Source organism: Juglans microcarpa x Juglans regia, chromosome 4S (genome assembly GCF_004785595.1).
Source record: "Juglans microcarpa x Juglans regia isolate MS1-56 chromosome 4S, Jm3101_v1.0, whole genome shotgun sequence".
Taxonomy (NCBI): Eukaryota; Viridiplantae; Streptophyta; class Magnoliopsida; order Fagales; family Juglandaceae; genus Juglans; species Juglans microcarpa x Juglans regia.
This window is the reverse complement of record NC_054601.1, coordinates 11,530,668-11,547,526: the sequence shown is the minus strand read 5'-3', so window position 1 is coordinate 11,547,526 and position 16,859 is coordinate 11,530,668. Positions and strand designations below refer to the sequence as shown.

The following is a 16,859-nucleotide window of genomic DNA, read 5'->3' as shown; positions in this document are numbered from 1 at the left end:
AATAATAATAATATTAAAAAATAATATTTTATCATCTTAATTTAATTTTATTCAATTTAATTCAACATCTAAAACCTAATTATCATTGGGAGAGGATATACGTGATCCACGACACGCTGGATTCCCATATAAAGTCATTTGCACGCACTTTCTTTCTGTTCAGACTAGTACAAAGTATGGGGTCGTACGTAAAGACAACCGTTTGTTGAACTGCTTGACTTGTAAAAGGTTGACTGGCAACATAATAATCAACTGATTTCAAATCTTGAATAATAGTAAAAAGTAATAAATATTAATAAAAAAAATAATAAATTATAATAATAAAATAATAAATAATAATAAAGTAGTACTCACTTTCCAAATATAACTTTAGGATTATGTATCAAAACGATAATTATATTTGTTTAATTCAAAAATTGATTTATGAATACTAAAATTGCATTTTTGAAATTTATTAACATTTTGATACCCATATATGAGATATTTCATGAGATGATAATAGTTTAAAAAGATTAAGAAAAGAGTTTTTACGTCCGAAGATAGAATAATGATGATCGTATTTGCATGAACGAATATAAAAAATCTGATCAATGGCTCATTTGTTAGGAGTTATTTTATTTTTAAGTCGATGTGTAAAGCATACCATTGAAATCATTTAAATGAAGTCTCGAGTAGGCAAAAATTACATAGTCATATCTTGAACAAAATTAATTTGCACGTATGAATTATAGGTAAACACGAAATAATATTATTTTAAAGATAAAAACTATAGAAAAATAAAGTATTGTTATTATTTTATTTATTAGTTTAATATTAATGCTTGTTTCTATCCTTTGTAATTTAAAATCTCAGATAGAATATTGGATTGATACGGGCATTGATTAATGATTATCCTTTACAACAAGATAAAAAGATAATTACCATAGAGCGTGCTTACACGCGCATAATAAGGCGGCTGATATTATGATATATCCTAAATCCATATAGCCACCGGAAAGGCCACTGACGCAAAAGACGTAAACTACAGGGGTCAAAGGTAGTAAATTTAAAAACATATATTCCCGGAACGGAAATATACTGTATTCTTTGTCCTTTCTATCAAACGTTACGTGCAAATATAAAACATTTTGCTTCAGAGAAACAAAAGAAAAAAAAAATATAAGGGGCAAAAGGGAAATAAAAGGAAATAATAATAATAAAATAAAAATAAACGCGGCTGCTGTATACACCAAAAACCAGAGAGAGACAGAGGAGGGAGGGAGAGAGAGTCTGTGCTGATTCGATTCCAGGTATAGAAATCGCAACAAAGCGATTCTGAAGCTCTTCGCTTTCGAAGAGGAAAAAGAAGGAAATACATAGAATCACAGAGATCTTTTGTTGGTCTTATATTGAATATTTTGATATTGAAAAATTGAATGATTCAAAATTGTCAAATTTGGGAGGGTATGATATGTGATCGGGGTTGAGTTTGGTTTGTTTTAGCAGAAAGCCTTGGCGGGCTTTTGGTTCTGTGGAATGGGTCGGAGAGTGGTTTGGATTTGGATGTGGGGTTGTGAAGAGGGAGCTTTGGGTTTGGGGTTTGATTAAAAAGTCTTCTGTACTTTCTGTTTTTCTGGATGATTTCTGTTGGGGATGCAAGGAAGGGGCTAGGGTTAGGGTTTCGTGGTGGAGGTGGCGGGAGAGAGATGGAGGAGAATGAGCTTGAAGAAGGCGAGGCTAGTTCTTACCGGAACGGCAACGACAATTACGATGGGAGCATCGATCCTGATATCGCTTTCTCTTACATTGTAAGTTTTTTTTTTAACACTTCTTTTTCTTTTAAACGGATGATAACTTTATGCCAGTTTTGTGCGGTACTAAATATGGTTGTTTTCTGACTTTATTTTGTGAGCTAGATCTGAGGTTAGTTTGTGTGATCTTTCACGAGGAACTTTAGGAGAATGTATTTGTTAATTTAAGTTCTTACGGGTTTTTTAATTTCGTTGGATTCAATAAGCTGTGATCAGAAACCCCCGAAAAGAAAAAAAGATAAAAAAAAAAAAAAGTACAAGACCTTATGACTTAGCTTTTGTTTATTGTCTGCAAACATGAATTTGCTGATTCAGCTTCATCCATTATCAAGGGGGATATTCCCTTTTTCCAATTAAATGACAATGCTATTCGAGATGTTCAGTTAATGCAAAGGCTTGATCTTCTTTGGAGAAGTAATTGGTCATGGTGAGATCGGGTTTAGCTTGTAAGCTTATCAGTTGTGGTTTTAAAATCTTTCGTTAGCCCGGAATGTGGTGTGTCTTGAGTTCGCACAGTGTTGGAGTCATTCAATCCATGTTCCATCCTTTTGACCGAATAGTTAGAGGGCATTGTAGAACCTATGGATGAGCTTCCTGAGATTTACCTATTATAACTTGAAACACACTACGAGAACTTCTTGTAGATGGCTTTTGAGATTGAGAGTTAGATTTTGTGCTGTAGGGCAGTGAAGCGTAATTCTTTAGGAAAGTAATAGCTGCTAGCTTTGCAAACTCTCTAAACCTCTTATTTTATGTTCTGCTCAGTGTTTCCCTTTTCTTTTTGTTTTATAATTCATGTATCTTTATTTGGGTGCTCTGTATAACATGTAACTCTTATATCTTCTTAAGGGTGAGAAACTTCAAAATGTCTTGGGACACTTCCAGAAAGACTTTGAAGGTGGGGTTTCTGCAGAGAATTTGGGTAAGTCAATAAAAATTAGAAGTACTTATAAAAAAAAATTAGTACTTAAAAGAAAAAGTTTGAGGGCCACATTAATTTGGAGTTCCTCTTATATTGATGATTTTTGCAATATTTCGCTGTGACAGGAGCAAAATATGGAGGGTATGGCTCATTTTTGCCTGCCTATCAGCGATCTCCAGTTTGTTCTCATCCGAGGACTCCTCCAATAGTTCATAACTACAGCACAGCCAGATCTCCCAACAATCCGCTAACAGAGGTAGAATTTTAAGCATGTTATGCTATCATTTCTTTATGATCATTTCATTATATTTAAATGATAGTTCTGTTTTGATAAGCATACAAATTTAAAGGAGAATTTTATGACTAAGTCATTGTTGATTGGAGAATTTCTAGTTGAGCATATCATGTTAATACACAGGGTGGCCATCAAAACTCTCTAATGTCTTCAACTGCATCTCAGTCAGGGAAACCTAGACCTGCTTCTACTAGTTCCACCTCGTTGCCTGTATTGAAGACACCATCCATGAAGGACTCTGTCAAACAAGATATTGGAACACCATGTACTCTTCCTGAGGAAGTCACACCGAGATATGAATCTGAGAACAAGAGATTTACTAATCTATCCGACCAGAAAACACTGAAGGTTCGACTCAAAGTGGGTTCTGACAACTTGTCAACAATTAAAAATGCTGAAATTTACAGTGGTCTTGGTCTTGATGTCTCACCGTCATCGTCATTGAATGAAAGCCCTTCAGAAAGTGAAGGGATGTCCGTAGAGCCTCAAGATATGCCATTTGAGTCCCCCACCACTATTCTTAAGGTGAATTGTCTGCCTGTAATCTTTTCACACTTTACTTGTTGTCCTTAACGTGCTTGAAAGAAATTAGTATGTCTTTCTTTGTATGTGTTGGAACAGATTATGACATCCTTTCCAGTGCCCGAGGATCTACTCATATCACCTCTCTCCCACGATCTTATTCAGTTGACTGAAAAGGAAAAGCTTATGAAAGATTATACATCTATGGCTGTGTCCAAGGGTGGATTGGAAATTGCTAACATGGTACGATATGGATCTGATTCTAGAAAGGTTGATGGGGAAGTGATGGGAAAGAAGAAAATGAAGTCTCTGAAGCATAATGATGTTTCAGCAGAATCAAAGAGTGGCAATGGTAAGGATGCACGAAAGGGAAATGGGTTTATATCGAGGAAGGAACCAGACATTGATATATTGGCATGTGAGGAGCTTGTTTCTAACACTCTGAAGCTACCCCTTTTATCTAATTCAAATTCTGCTGCTGGGTACATGGAGAAAGGTGGAGATAGGGCTTCTGACGTAGTAAGGGAAGCCAACAAGGGTTTACCGAAGGACAAGGACTGCTCTGATCTAGCAAAAGAGGAATCATCAGGGCCAACATTCACCCAAAAGGATGGCTGGTTTGAGAAGTCAAAGGCTCGTTCAGCTGGAAAGGCTTGGGTAGATAAGAGAACAAGTTCTCTTGATGACGTCCCAGCACATCCAAAAAAATCTGCCCATCCCAATAGAGAGACGAGTTATGACTCAGTAAAATCTGATTCAAATGTTTCTAAGGGAAGAAAAGCTCTAAACAGTGAATTCACAGATCCTTTCAAGGAGAATGCTAATAAAAAAGATACTGTCTATGAACAAGACAGTATGAGATTGCCTCCTGAGAAGGAAGATTCATTTTCTGGGAGTAAGAAGATATTAAAGGGAATTCAAAGTAATGGAGCCCAATCTCCAGAGGTGCCAAAAGTAAGCTTTAGGGTTGGGTCTTCAGTTCACAAAACAAAAAAGAGCACTCATGCGGAAGAATTAAAAATACAGAAGGATCTTGGAAGAACTGGAAATGGGTATGGTGATTTCTTTGGGGAATTGGAAGAAGAACAGAACCAAATGGATTTATTGGATGTGTCTTCTGGAGATAAGGACTTCAAGGTGGTTGAGAAATGCACAAGTGCCATTAACAATGCATCAGACGAAAGATCAAGTGCTAAGAAATTTGATAAGCTGTCAACATCAGAGGCTTATCCTAAAGCTGTTTCAAATGTAGGTCCATGCTTGGGGAATGGGCCCATATTTGATGCAGTTCCTGCTACAGGGGCTCCTTCAATAATAGAACTAGATACTTGGGTCCAATGTGACAGGTGTCATACATGGCGGCTTCTTCCATTCGGTAGAAGCCCAAAAGAGCTACCTGAGAAGTGGCTATGTAGCATGCTTGACTGGCTGTAAGTATTATACCAGTAGCATTGTAATATTCTATACTCTCTCTTTCTTTCCCTCCCTCCCTCCCTCCCTCCCTCTAGTGGTTGACCTATCCATAAATGTTTTCAGGCCCGAAATGAACCGGTGTAGTGTTACTGAGGAGGAAACAACACAAGCTCTTATTGCGCTTTACAAAACTCCTGCTCCTGAAAGACAAACAAATTTGCCTGGTAATCCTGGTGGGGTTATAACTGGAGTGACCTTTGCTAACGTTTGGCATCCTGATCAAAACCACCAAAATATTAGTTTACAAGCTAGGGCTTGGGGTGAAAAGAAGAAAGATGGATCAAAAGAAATGGCAGATGCATCACATAATGATGGTCTCTCTCAGTTGTCAAACTCAATGAAGAGAAGTTTGCAGGCATCTGTGAAAGGCAGGAGCTTAAATGATGTGAACCAATCTCCTCTGATTGGAGAACCTGATTTTCAGCAGCTAAGCAAGTCCAGTGACTTACCTGTAAAAAAAAGTAAAGAGAAGCAACAAGTACGCGACAGCTATTCTGATGGAGGTACTGTATTTTATGCCATGAATTTTGGCATTTGTGAAACTTCCTTCCACTTTATTATTATGTAATGAATTCTTGATAAAACATGTGTGCAGGTGATGCCAAGAGTTTAAAGATGAAAAGCAGAAAGGATAATGGTGATAAAGATTTTTCTAGAGCTTCCAAGAAAATGAAGACTGATGGTACTCATGAAGGTGGGATGTTGGACCACAGTGGGCACATTGGGAAGATGCTTCCTAACTCAAGTAATGGTTTTAATGCTACATCTGAGAAAAATCGACCTAGATACAGTGAACACTCTTCTTTCAAGGACTCAAGGAATGATGCATGTGATGGGCCACATGTTTCTATTAAAAAAGCAAATTCCAAAGTTCTGGTTTTCTTGGATGATGGATCTTTGGAAATGGGGAACTCCAATGCTAGAGAAAATGCTAGAAAGAGGAAAGTGAAGGAGTTCAGTGATGATGATTACAGGAAGGAAAAGAAGAAAAGGGTATCCAAGTCTGAGGGGAAAGAACATAGGTCAAGTAGAGACAGTGGTAGAAGAGACAAAAAAGGTAGTCATTCGAAGAACCAGCATCTTGGAAAAGACCCTGGGAGCAATTTGTCTCAGCGAAACTTGGATGGTCTGGATTCTTCGAGTAAGGATTTAGGATCTCTACAGCCTTCGCTGGCAGCAACTTCAAGCTCTTCGAAGGTTTCTGGTTCCCATAAAACAAGGGTCAACTTGCAGGAAGTGAAAGGCTCACCAGTGGAATCAGTTTCCTCGTCACCTATGAGAATTTCTAATCCAAATAAGCTTGCATCAGCATGTAGGGACCTCAAAGGGAAAGATGACCTTCAGTATGCTGGTCCCTTTCCTGTTGGCAGTCCAGGAAAATGCTCAGATGATGAAGATGATGATGGGGGTGTTCGATCTGGTACAGCAAGGAACGACAAAGCTCTCAGCATTGCTTATCACAGGTCCGTTGGGTCCCCTGGGCTCGATATTCTGGGGAGGGATTTTCATCACGCATCAGGTAGTAAAGCTAGAGCTCCGATTGTGCCTCCTTCTGATATCACAAATCAATGCCACGATGACGAAAGACAGACAGATGGTTCTTGTGCTCGTGAGTCATGTCCAAGGAAGTCTGGGAAGGGGTCCACTTCACGGTTGAAGGACAAGAACCAAAGTATCAAAACTGAATTTGATATGGGTAAGGTTAAGATTCCCGAGCCTCTCAATGACCTTCAAGACCATTCACCTTGCAATGAAGTAAAACCTAGGGATGATAAAAACCAGTTGCAGGAGAAGTTGGGCATCAGGTCTGATGAGTCTGAGAACAAAAATGATGCTAGGAAAGATGCTGCAGGAAAATCTTCGAGTGAGAGTAGCAAAAGAGAGAGCCATTTAAATTTTGGAGAGCATGATGGTTCACATATCAAAGTGGATTCTATCTGCAGAGAGGATGCAGTGCCTACAACAAAGCAAACAGTGCTGCGTGACTGTGATAGTGAAAGATCTTCAAAAAGGCTCCCTTCTGACAAAACTGATCAAGTTGGACTAGTTTCTGGGAGAGGGAAGTCACTACCATTACCACCCTCTGGAGGATCTCAAATTGAGACAGTGAATCGTTGTCCCAGACCAGTTACTGGGTCTCACAATGGAAATGGAGTACACAGTCCAGCAGTTGTTGCCTCTGACAGTGATGCTGCATTAAAGGTGCAAAAGCAGGTAAGAAAGGCTGATATTCAGAATGGAACTCAGCACATTAGTTCAAGACATCCCACAACCAATGGGCAGAAGGCCAGGGAACTTGATGCCCCTAGTCCAGCTAGAAGAGATTCCTCCAGCTCGGCTGCTACCAATGCTCTGAAAGAAGCAAAAGATCTCAAACACTTGGCTGATCGTCTTAAGGTTTTTATCGTCTTTGCTTGATTCAGCTATTGCTGCTCTTATTCTGTACAAATTCTTAGCAATTGTGGCTATCTTCTGCAGAACTCAGGTTCGAATCTTGAAAGCACTGGACTTTACTTTGAGGCGGCCCTCAAGTTTCTTTCTGGAGCCTCTCTATTGGAATCTGGCAGCTGTGAGAGCTCCAGAAACAGTGAGATGAATAAATCAAAGCCAGTGTATAGTAGCACTGCAAAACTATGCGAGTAAGTCAAAACTTAAACCATCAAATTTGGGGTTTACTTGTTTTCTTCTTTTGGAACGGTATTGGGGTTTTTTTTTTTTTGGGGGGGGGGGGGGGGTGGTCTTTCTGATTTTGCTTATTAGAGTTGGCAGCCATTATTTAAGCAATAAGCACTATTTACACTTGGACATAGAATTTCTGGCACCACTGAACATGTTTTTCCATTCCTTATAGATTGTAACATAACTGAAACTTTGTCAAAACTGCAGTCCCAAGTAGTTGGCTATCATGACCTCCTTGCCAGTCTTGATACCTCTTTTTTATCCTTTATTTTTATATTTATTCATAAACATGACTTAAAAAAAAAATTTATTCATAAACATGGATACGGGGGTTCATAGTATTTGTTGATAGGTAAAGTCTTGATTTAAACACAACAGGTATTCATAGAATTTTGAATCACGTCCTTTGCATGAGTGCACCCACTATTCTGTTTGTGGGCCCTTGCATATTTAAGACATGACTTCAACTTGGAAGGAGACTGATGTGAAGTTTGGGGGGGTTTTTTGGCTTGTAAACTATGGTTGCTTTCTTTCATTTATTGTGAGTTGTATGTGGAGGTTTTTTGGTTTGGGATGAGACATGGAGCTTTTTTTTGTTGTTAGAGTGACTCTTCACTTTTTTAAGCATTGGGTTCTGGGATTCATTTTTTTTTTTTTTTTTTGATAAGTTAGAACTTTATTAAGCATAATGAAATAGGCTAAGCCCGAGTACACAGGAAGTATACACAAGAAACACCTAGTTACATTCTAAAACTTAGAGAAACGACGACAAGAACTCATTTACAGCCCCACCCTTGAGTACAATAGCAGAGAATCAGCAAAGTAGAGTGCTTATAAAAAACTTCCATAATGCATCACTATTGCGTTCCCAATCATTAAAGCACCTCTCATTTCTCTCCAACCAAATACATCACATAATACACAAGGGTATCATTTTCCATGCAGCTGCCACTTGGGAACAAGTATGCATTTGAAAGTTGGTCCAGCTTTTTAGGAAATCAACCACTGCTTCTGGCATAACCCAGCACAGCCCAACCCTTCCAAACACACCATCCCACAGCACTTTAGCCATTTCACAATGAAGTAGTAGATGGTTCACTGATTCCGCTTCTTTCTTGCACATAAAGCACCAATCCAAAACAATCATTCCGCGCTTTCTCAAATTATCTATAGTCTGAATATTCCCTATTGCTGCTGTCCAAACAAAAAAAGCCACCCTTGACGGAACATGAGCCTTCCAAATCCGCTTCCAAGGAAAGCCAATATGGTGCTGATTAAGTATCACCTTATAAAATGACCGAACTGTAAATTTTTTAGAGGCTGTTTGTCTCCAACATAGTTGGTCCCTGCCCTGTCTTCTTATCTCCACTGAATACGACTGTCTAAAAAAATCAGTGACCTCCTCTACTTCCCAATCTTGGACAGATCTAGAGAAGCCTACATCCCAAAGCACCATTCCATTGGAAAAACCCATCACCTCGGAAACCGCAGCTTGCTTATTAGTCGCCAATCTGAAAAAAATGGGGAATGCTCGAGACAATACAATATCCCCACACCAAACATTAGACCAAAATCTGATTTTTGAACCATCACCAACCGAGAAGTAAATTTGTTTTAGGAAACGACCCCAACCTTTCCTAATAAACTTCCATAGACTCACTCCATACGAATTCCTGCTCTCCTTGGTACACCATCCTCCCCAATCACTACCATACTTACAATCAATCACCCCCCTCCACAATGCTTCCTCTTCCCCTTGGTATCTCCATAGCCACTTCCCCAACAATGCCTTGTTAAAACTACGTAGCCTATGAATACCCAGTCCTCCATCAGCAATTGGGCAACAAATTTTTTTCCAACTCACTAAGGGAGTTTTAGACACCTCTCCCAGGCCATCCCATAAAAAATCTCTATACAATTTTTCAATACGGTTGGCCACACCAACTGGTAAAGGGAATAAAGACAGGAAGTAGGTAGGAATATTAGAGAGAGTGCTCTTCATAAGAGTAATCCTACCCCCTTTAGATAAATAAGTCCTTTTCCATGCTGCCAACTTCTCCTCTATCTTCTCGATCACCCTGTCCCAAATGTGTTTGGCCTTAAAAGATGCCCCTAGCGGTAGTCCCAAATATTTTATGGGCAGAAATGCAACTTTACACCTCAGAAATTCAGCCAAGTGATGAATATTATGGACTTCTCCCACCGGTACCAACTCCGATTTACTTAAGTTCACTTTTAATCCCGAGACGGCTTGAAAAAAAAAGCAGGACAGCCCTCAAAATTTGAATTTGTTCCCCAACAGCCTCACAAAAAATGAGGGTATCATCAGCGAAAAGCAAGTGTGATATAGTAGAAGGGCCACTAGAATTAGTACCCACTGAAAAACCCGAAATAAAACCTGCTCCTACCACTGCCTCCACCATGCGACTTAATACTTCCATAACAATATCAAATAAGAAGGGAGATAAGGGATCCCCCTGCCTCAAACCTCTAGAACTCGGAAAATACCCACAAGGCTGTCCATTAACAAGCACTGAGAAGCGGGCAGTGGAAATGCAATGACTTATCCAGCCACACCACTTATCACCAAAACCGCATCTTCTAAGCATATACAAGAGAAAATTCCAGTTTACATGATCATACGCTTTTTCCATGTCCAACTTACAAAGGACCCCCGGAGCGCCTTCCCTCATACGGCTATCTACACATTCATTTGCAATCAACACCAAATCTATAATTTGCCGTCCTTTAACAAATGTGTTTTGAGATTTGGAAATGATCTTCCCCATTACTTTGCTCATTCTATTTGCTAACACCTTTGAAATAATCTTATAGACACTACTTAACAAACTAATTGGGCGAAAATCCTTCAACACCGTAGCACCCACTCTCTTTGGAATCAAGGCAATAAAAGTGGCATTCAAACTCTTCTCAAACTTTTGAAACTCATAAAATTCATGAAGAACCTTCATCACATCCTCCCGCACAATCTCCCAACAATCCTGAAAAAATGCCATAGAAAAGCCATCCGGCCTGGGAACTTTGTCTCTCCTCATTCCACACACCACCCGATGCACCTCAAGTTCTTCGAACGGCCTTTCCAGCCAACTTTTTGAAGAAGCATCTATCGCTGCAAAGTTCAATCCATCTAACTTAGGTCTCCAATCTTCCATCTCACTAAGGAGGGAACTATAATACTGCACAACATGCTCTTGGATTTCAGCAGGTAAGGTAAGTGGATTATTTTCAGTTCTTAACATCTCAATGGCGTTGTTACGTCTATGAGAATTGGCCATTTTGTGGAAGAAGCTAGTACACTTATCACCCTCTTTAAGCCAAAGAACTCTCGACTTTTGCCTCCATGAAATTTCTTCCCTCAAAAGAACCCTCTCAAGTTCTATTTTTACTTCTTTTATCCTAGACAAGCTCTCCTCGCTGTCCCTATCAGCTTCCAAGGATTGAAGTTCTTCCCAAAGGGCTTTTTTCTGCTGCTCAACATTCCCAAAGACCTCCTTATTCCAAATCTTCAAATCAGCTTTTAAAGCTTTGAGTTTCCTAGCCAAAACGAAACTAGGGGTCCCCTCAAATTGGTATGACAGCCACCAACTTTTTACCTGATCAACGAAGCCCTCCACTTCTAGCCACATATTTTCGAACTTAAAGTACCGTTTACCCTCATGAATACCCCCACACTCAAGAATAATGGGGAAATGGTCCAATCCTATCCTTGGAAAATGTTTTTGGCACAGCTTCGGATAATTGGCTTCCCACGACAAAGACACTAAAAATCTGTCCAATCTAGAACTGCCTCTAGAATTGGACCACGTATACTCATCCCCCACCAACGGCAAATCCAGCAGTTCTAAGTCGAAAATCAGCTGTGAGAAAACCTCCATTGCTGAAGTTATTGAAGAACCCACCCGCTCACTTGGGAATCGAACTATGTTGAAGTCCCCACATATGCACCAAGGAAGATCCCACATAGAATACAACCCAGAAACTTCATCCCACAGCAGGTTCCTATCCCGATCCCTATTAGGACCATAGACACTTGCTAATGCCCACAACCACCCATCTTCCACATTCCTCAATACACATGCCACCAAGTCATTTCCAATGCACTCTTCTACCATCTCAACAACTCTACTATCCCACAAGACTAGTACTCCACTAGAAGCACCGGAAGAGGCTAAATATGTCCAGCCTACAAACGAACCTCTCCACAAGCTACTAATAACATTCCTGTCAACACTTTCCAATTTTGTTTCTGGGATTCATGCACGAGAGAGTTTTTTTTTTTTTTTTGGGGGGGGGTGTTGCTAAATGTAATTCATAAAACCTCTGCAGTAGTGCCTATCAAAGCAGCTGAGAGAATGACTCTCAAATTTGGAGTATCTTACCTTCATGCAATTCACATGGTTTAGATCTACTTACTGATGTACTTGAGATGCAAATCCCTTTAGAGAGGTTGGTGGAGGTTCAAAAGCTCTTGCATAGAGAGAGGGAGAGAGGGCCTTTTAAGTTTAATCGTATATCCATAGTGTCTTTCTGGATGTCTTCATTTTTTCTTTTAAAGTTTGGATGAAAAATTGGAGCTTTCCTACCCATCCATTTGATCATCTGTTATATCAAATAGGTTTTGTGCCCATGAATACGAGAAATTGAAAAATATGGCTGCCGCTGCTCTTGCCTACAAATGCATGGAAGTCGCATACATGAGGGTTATTTATTTCTCACATACTAGTGCAAACAGAGATCGCCATGAGCTGCAGACTGCTCTACAAATGGTTCCTCCTGGTAATTTGAACAATGCCACGATCTAGTAAAACCGTTGTTTCTTTGTGGGAAAATATTTTGGGACAGTTATTTTTTATGTTTTAAAGCTATTACGAGCTCTTCATAGCTTGAAAACAATGCCATGATCTAGTAAAACTGTTGTTTCTTTGTGGGAACAAACTTTGGGATAGTTACTTTTTTATGTCTTAAAGCTTTTATGATCTTCTTAGCTTGAAGTCCATTGAGCTCTCCACAACTCAAAAGTACATTTTGCACACACTTAACGATCCAAAGGGTTTTACAATGATTCCAGAATTTAAATTTGCCCTATCTATTTAGTGTAGTGTCACATGCTGTATTTTCCTTGCCTAAATTCCACATTGGAAAGAACAGCTTGTGCGTAAGAGCTTGCAACTCTCCACAAGGTGGCCTCATTGTGGCTTGCCATTTTTATTTGCGCCGCCTCCCCTCCCATTTTTCCTCTTGTTTGTTAAGTGGGTTAATGTGATAACATCTCTACTATCGTAAACAAAATTTTATCTTACTTCAAAAAACTGATCTTGTTTTCACTTTCTCTAGCAATTGCCTTTCTCAATCATAACAGGCCACTGAACTGCGGCTACATTTAGTAATATTTTTCTTATTAATGATAACTCTTCTTATTGCATTTTTCAGGCGAGTCCCCTTCTTCATCTGCATCTGATCTTGACAACTTAAACAATCCTACCACATTGGACAAGGTTAACTTAGCCAAGGGTGTTAACTCTCCCCAAGTTGCTGGAAACCATGTCATTGCTGCCCGAAGCCGACCCAACTTTACACGGTTGCTCAGTTTTGTGAGTATACATCATTGATCCTCTATATAAACTTTAGCTGTTGCAGAATAGTCAAATAATATTATTATTGTAGACAAAATGGCTTGAAAGGTACAATGTTGGTAGGAGAAGAATATTATATATGCGTAGGGTGCATCTTTCCTCATATATGCTTTGTGCAAAAGCAGTTTACTTATTTTGTACCAGATGTCGTGTCTTGGAATGGTTTTTATCCATGGCAACATAATTTGCATCCGAAGCACATCAATTTTATTATGTACTCTTGCCTTTAATAGAATTGAGATCATATCTTACTGGGATGCTTTTCCTCATCATATAATATTTAGGCATCATCATAATCAAATGTGATGATATGCAGGCACAGGATGTAAATTTTGCAATGGAAGCCTCAAGGAAATCACGGATTGCTTTTGCAGCTGCTAATGTGAGCTTGAGCGAGACCAAATATGCGGAGAGCATCTCTTCTATTAAAAGAGCTCTTGATTTCAACTTCCATGATGTTGAGGGATTACTACGTTTGGTACGGCTTGCAATGGAGGCCATTAACCGTTAAAGAACTGCAAGTGCTTGTGAAGACAATTCAACCAGCGGAAGAAATTCATTTTGGTGTATCATGTGTATTAAGCCTTCAAGGAACCAAAGAAGAGGCTGACCTGGATCTCTCTTCCACACTGCGTGATAGTTCTCTTGAGAGACTGGCCATCACCAACCTGAGAAGTTAGTATTCTCTAAGTTTGTCATACAAGCTGAATGGTGGCAGGCTGCATCTTCCATATTGGACAAGGAACAAATTTAGGAAGTGTGATTCATATTAAAGTTCTGCCAAAATGATTCTGAGCTTTTAGATGTATGTGGGCATAGGTCCATCTGGATTGTTAGCTTGCCATCTTTTGGCTTCTTTTTCCTTCAAATGACATTTTGGCTTTAGTTTTAGTTTGATAGTTGCTTTAGAACATGAGTATGGGGAGCTGCCAGTAGGCACATGAACTTTGTAATTTTGGTTTTACAAGCAGGGACACTTCAGGATTATTATACAGGAGTGCAAAAGACATGGCAGTCTCACGTAGGCATCTTTTTACTGCCATTCTTTTCCACAACATTTGTATTCAATTCTCTGCTTCAGTCTGACTTTGTTTTTTTATGCGCATGTGCAGGTCATAGGTGGGGACAGTTGCTCTTTGTTATTGATAGACAATCAGGATTAAATTGGCAAAACTTGTATAGCAGATGGGAAATAACTGTGATAACCATGTCGCTCTAAGAACTACGTTTGCCGAGTATTTTTGTACAAAGGTTAGTGGCTCTCTGTTGTGAAAAACTTGGTTTGACTCCCGTTCTACATTCATCTCTAACTCATTTTATTTTTTGATGGGCAGTGTATGTCTGTAAATATACAAATCATTGATTTACGATTATACCAGGATTTGTACAGCCTCTTTTTTCCAGAAGGGTGGAGGGTGTGTAAGATCATACAATCAGCTGCACATTTGTATTTTAACAGGTGAAGTTACTCTTTTCACTACCTTATCAAACTTGATGAAGATATGAAGTTTCAATTTATATGTCAATTTAATGGTAATTTCCTCCCAATTGATTAGTGTCTAGAGAGTTAAGTATGATGTTAATATTGCCTTTTACTACTTATCAAAAAAAGATTGCCCTTTTACTAGTCAAGGCTTTGTATTATTAGTATACAATGAGAACTCCAAGGGGTTGGCCCAAGTGGTGAAGGCATTAGTCTTGAGATATCACCCCCTTCAAGATCTAAAGTTTAACACCTCATGGGTGCAAACAATCCTTTGGGCCACATCCCTCGGTGAAAAGCCAACGATTTAACTAGTTCCGTGTAGGGAAACTTCCAAGGGTGTTGTGCATGGGACTGGGATTTACTTTGCAGGGGTGGGTCTGAAGGGCCCTGCCTTGGAGAGGTTCCCCAACATTTAAAAAAATAAAAATGAAAATATTAGTATACACCGAGGGGCCAGGCACTCTTTTGTGTTGTCTCTGGAAGATATATTCTATGCATACCTCTGCCACTCATTGGAAAATAATCTTGTGTGCCTATCGTTATACCAACCATGGAAGGAATTCTTCTGGACTTGATGGTATTGAACTGAAGCCAAGCAAAAAAAAAAAAAAACTCTGGCATAGCAACTCAGTGAGTTCTTAGAGGTGACAACATAAGACACGATCTATGAACGTGACACGAATACAACATGAAATAAGCGGGTTTGAGTTTAATATAAATGGAGTTGGGTCAAAACAAGTTGACTTGATTAGACACGATTAATAAACAAGTTAATTGCAGGTCAACCTGTGATCAACTCGTGTAACACGAATAAATTTTATTTTCAAATTTTATAAATGTTTAGTCTTATATGTTTTTTTTTTTTTTTTTGTTATTGGGAATATGTGATATTAATATTAGTATTTGACTACATTATATCTCAAACTATTAAATTTCTTTTGTTAATATGTAATTATATTTTATGAAATATTAGTTTTCTTATATATTATTGGTTTGGATATTGATAATAATGTTTTTTTTTTTCATGAATCTTGTTATAATTGTGGATTATTTATATAGTTTTCCTGGTATTATATTTGAAATTATATTAATTGGGTTAAAAAATAAATGTATAGGTAAGCTCAACTTATTTATATGAGGCAGTTTAAACGGGTTAAATAGGTGTCCAAGTTAACCCAATAAAAGTTAAATATTAAACGGGTTAAGCGGGTCATGTTGTGTTGTTAATTAAACGGTCGGGTTTGAGTTTTAAGGTCTAACCTGTTTAATTAAACTGGTTGGGTTCGGATTGACATTGGATTGACATTTATAGTCTAATATTCATGACTGGACATAACACGAACACGTCCCGGGAGCATAAATTGCAAGCCAATTTCTTACAAACAAGGTGGAGTACCCATAAAACTCAAATTGGTTTGTGTTGGAAATGTAGATGCCTGCCCCAGATAGTGAGACTTTCTTAAAGATTATGTTCAAAATATCCCTTTTCCACTTTTCCCTTGGGTTAGTTATTATTTACTTGTATGGTGATCTATGAATATTCAACTAGCTGCTAGCATGTCCGGGAATGGGCTGGTGCCTTGATATTCTTTGTTGGTGCTTGTGTTTTTATGCATTTAAACTCTTAGGAGTTAGTTTGCTTGCCACTGACTTAATCGCATATGGTTGTAGGATGATGATCAATTGAGGCAGTCGCAGTGGCTGCAGAGCTGGCAGCCGGATTATTGAGTGTATCGGAAGATTTGACATTTTTTATTATTTGTTTATTCATTTTCTGATGGTTTACAAACAGCTAGTCACTGATGATGAGATTTTGACCCCTCCCTGTGTACCAGCTTACCTAGTATCAGCAACATTGATCTAATAATTCTTCATAATAAAAATCTTGAAATATTCGATTTTTTTTTTTTTAAATAGCATTGTTTGCATTCAAAACTCACTTCAACTCATCTCATCATTATAATTTTTTTAAATTCTCATACAAAATATAATAAACAATTCAACTTTTTTAAATTTCAAAATAATTTTTTCAAATTCT

The 16,859-nt window shown here is 38.6% G+C and overlaps 1 protein-coding gene across 3 annotated transcripts; it reads left to right on the top strand.

The window, feature by feature from the left end:
- Positions 1–1,242: 1,242 nt before the first annotated feature.
- Positions 1,243–16,640, top strand: LOC121262298 (cysteine-tryptophan domain-containing zinc finger protein 7-like). Of its 3 annotated transcripts, none has more exons than XM_041164702.1 (14): positions 1,243–1,787; positions 2,640–2,712; positions 2,838–2,968; positions 3,131–3,532; positions 3,629–4,959; positions 5,066–5,505; positions 5,598–7,399; positions 7,481–7,641; positions 12,318–12,478; positions 13,133–13,293; positions 13,652–14,356; positions 14,448–14,586; positions 14,715–14,794; positions 16,493–16,640. In XM_041164702.1, the coding sequence occupies exons 1-11, from the start codon at positions 1,617–1,619 to the stop codon at positions 13,844–13,846; spliced, it is 5,028 nt and encodes a 1,675-aa protein (XP_041020636.1). In that variant the 5' UTR covers positions 1,243–1,616; the 3' UTR covers positions 13,847–14,356; positions 14,448–14,586; positions 14,715–14,794; positions 16,493–16,640. The 3 variants fall into 3 exon arrangements, with proteins under 3 accessions (XP_041020636.1, XP_041020635.1, XP_041020637.1); XM_041164701.1 differs by having other exon boundaries at positions 14,670–14,794; XM_041164703.1 differs by lacking the exons at positions 13,133–13,293; positions 13,652–14,356; positions 14,448–14,586; positions 14,715–14,794; positions 16,493–16,640 and having other exon boundaries at positions 7,481–7,572; positions 7,605–7,641; positions 12,318–12,458.
- The last annotated feature ends 219 nt before the right edge of the window (positions 16,641–16,859 follow it).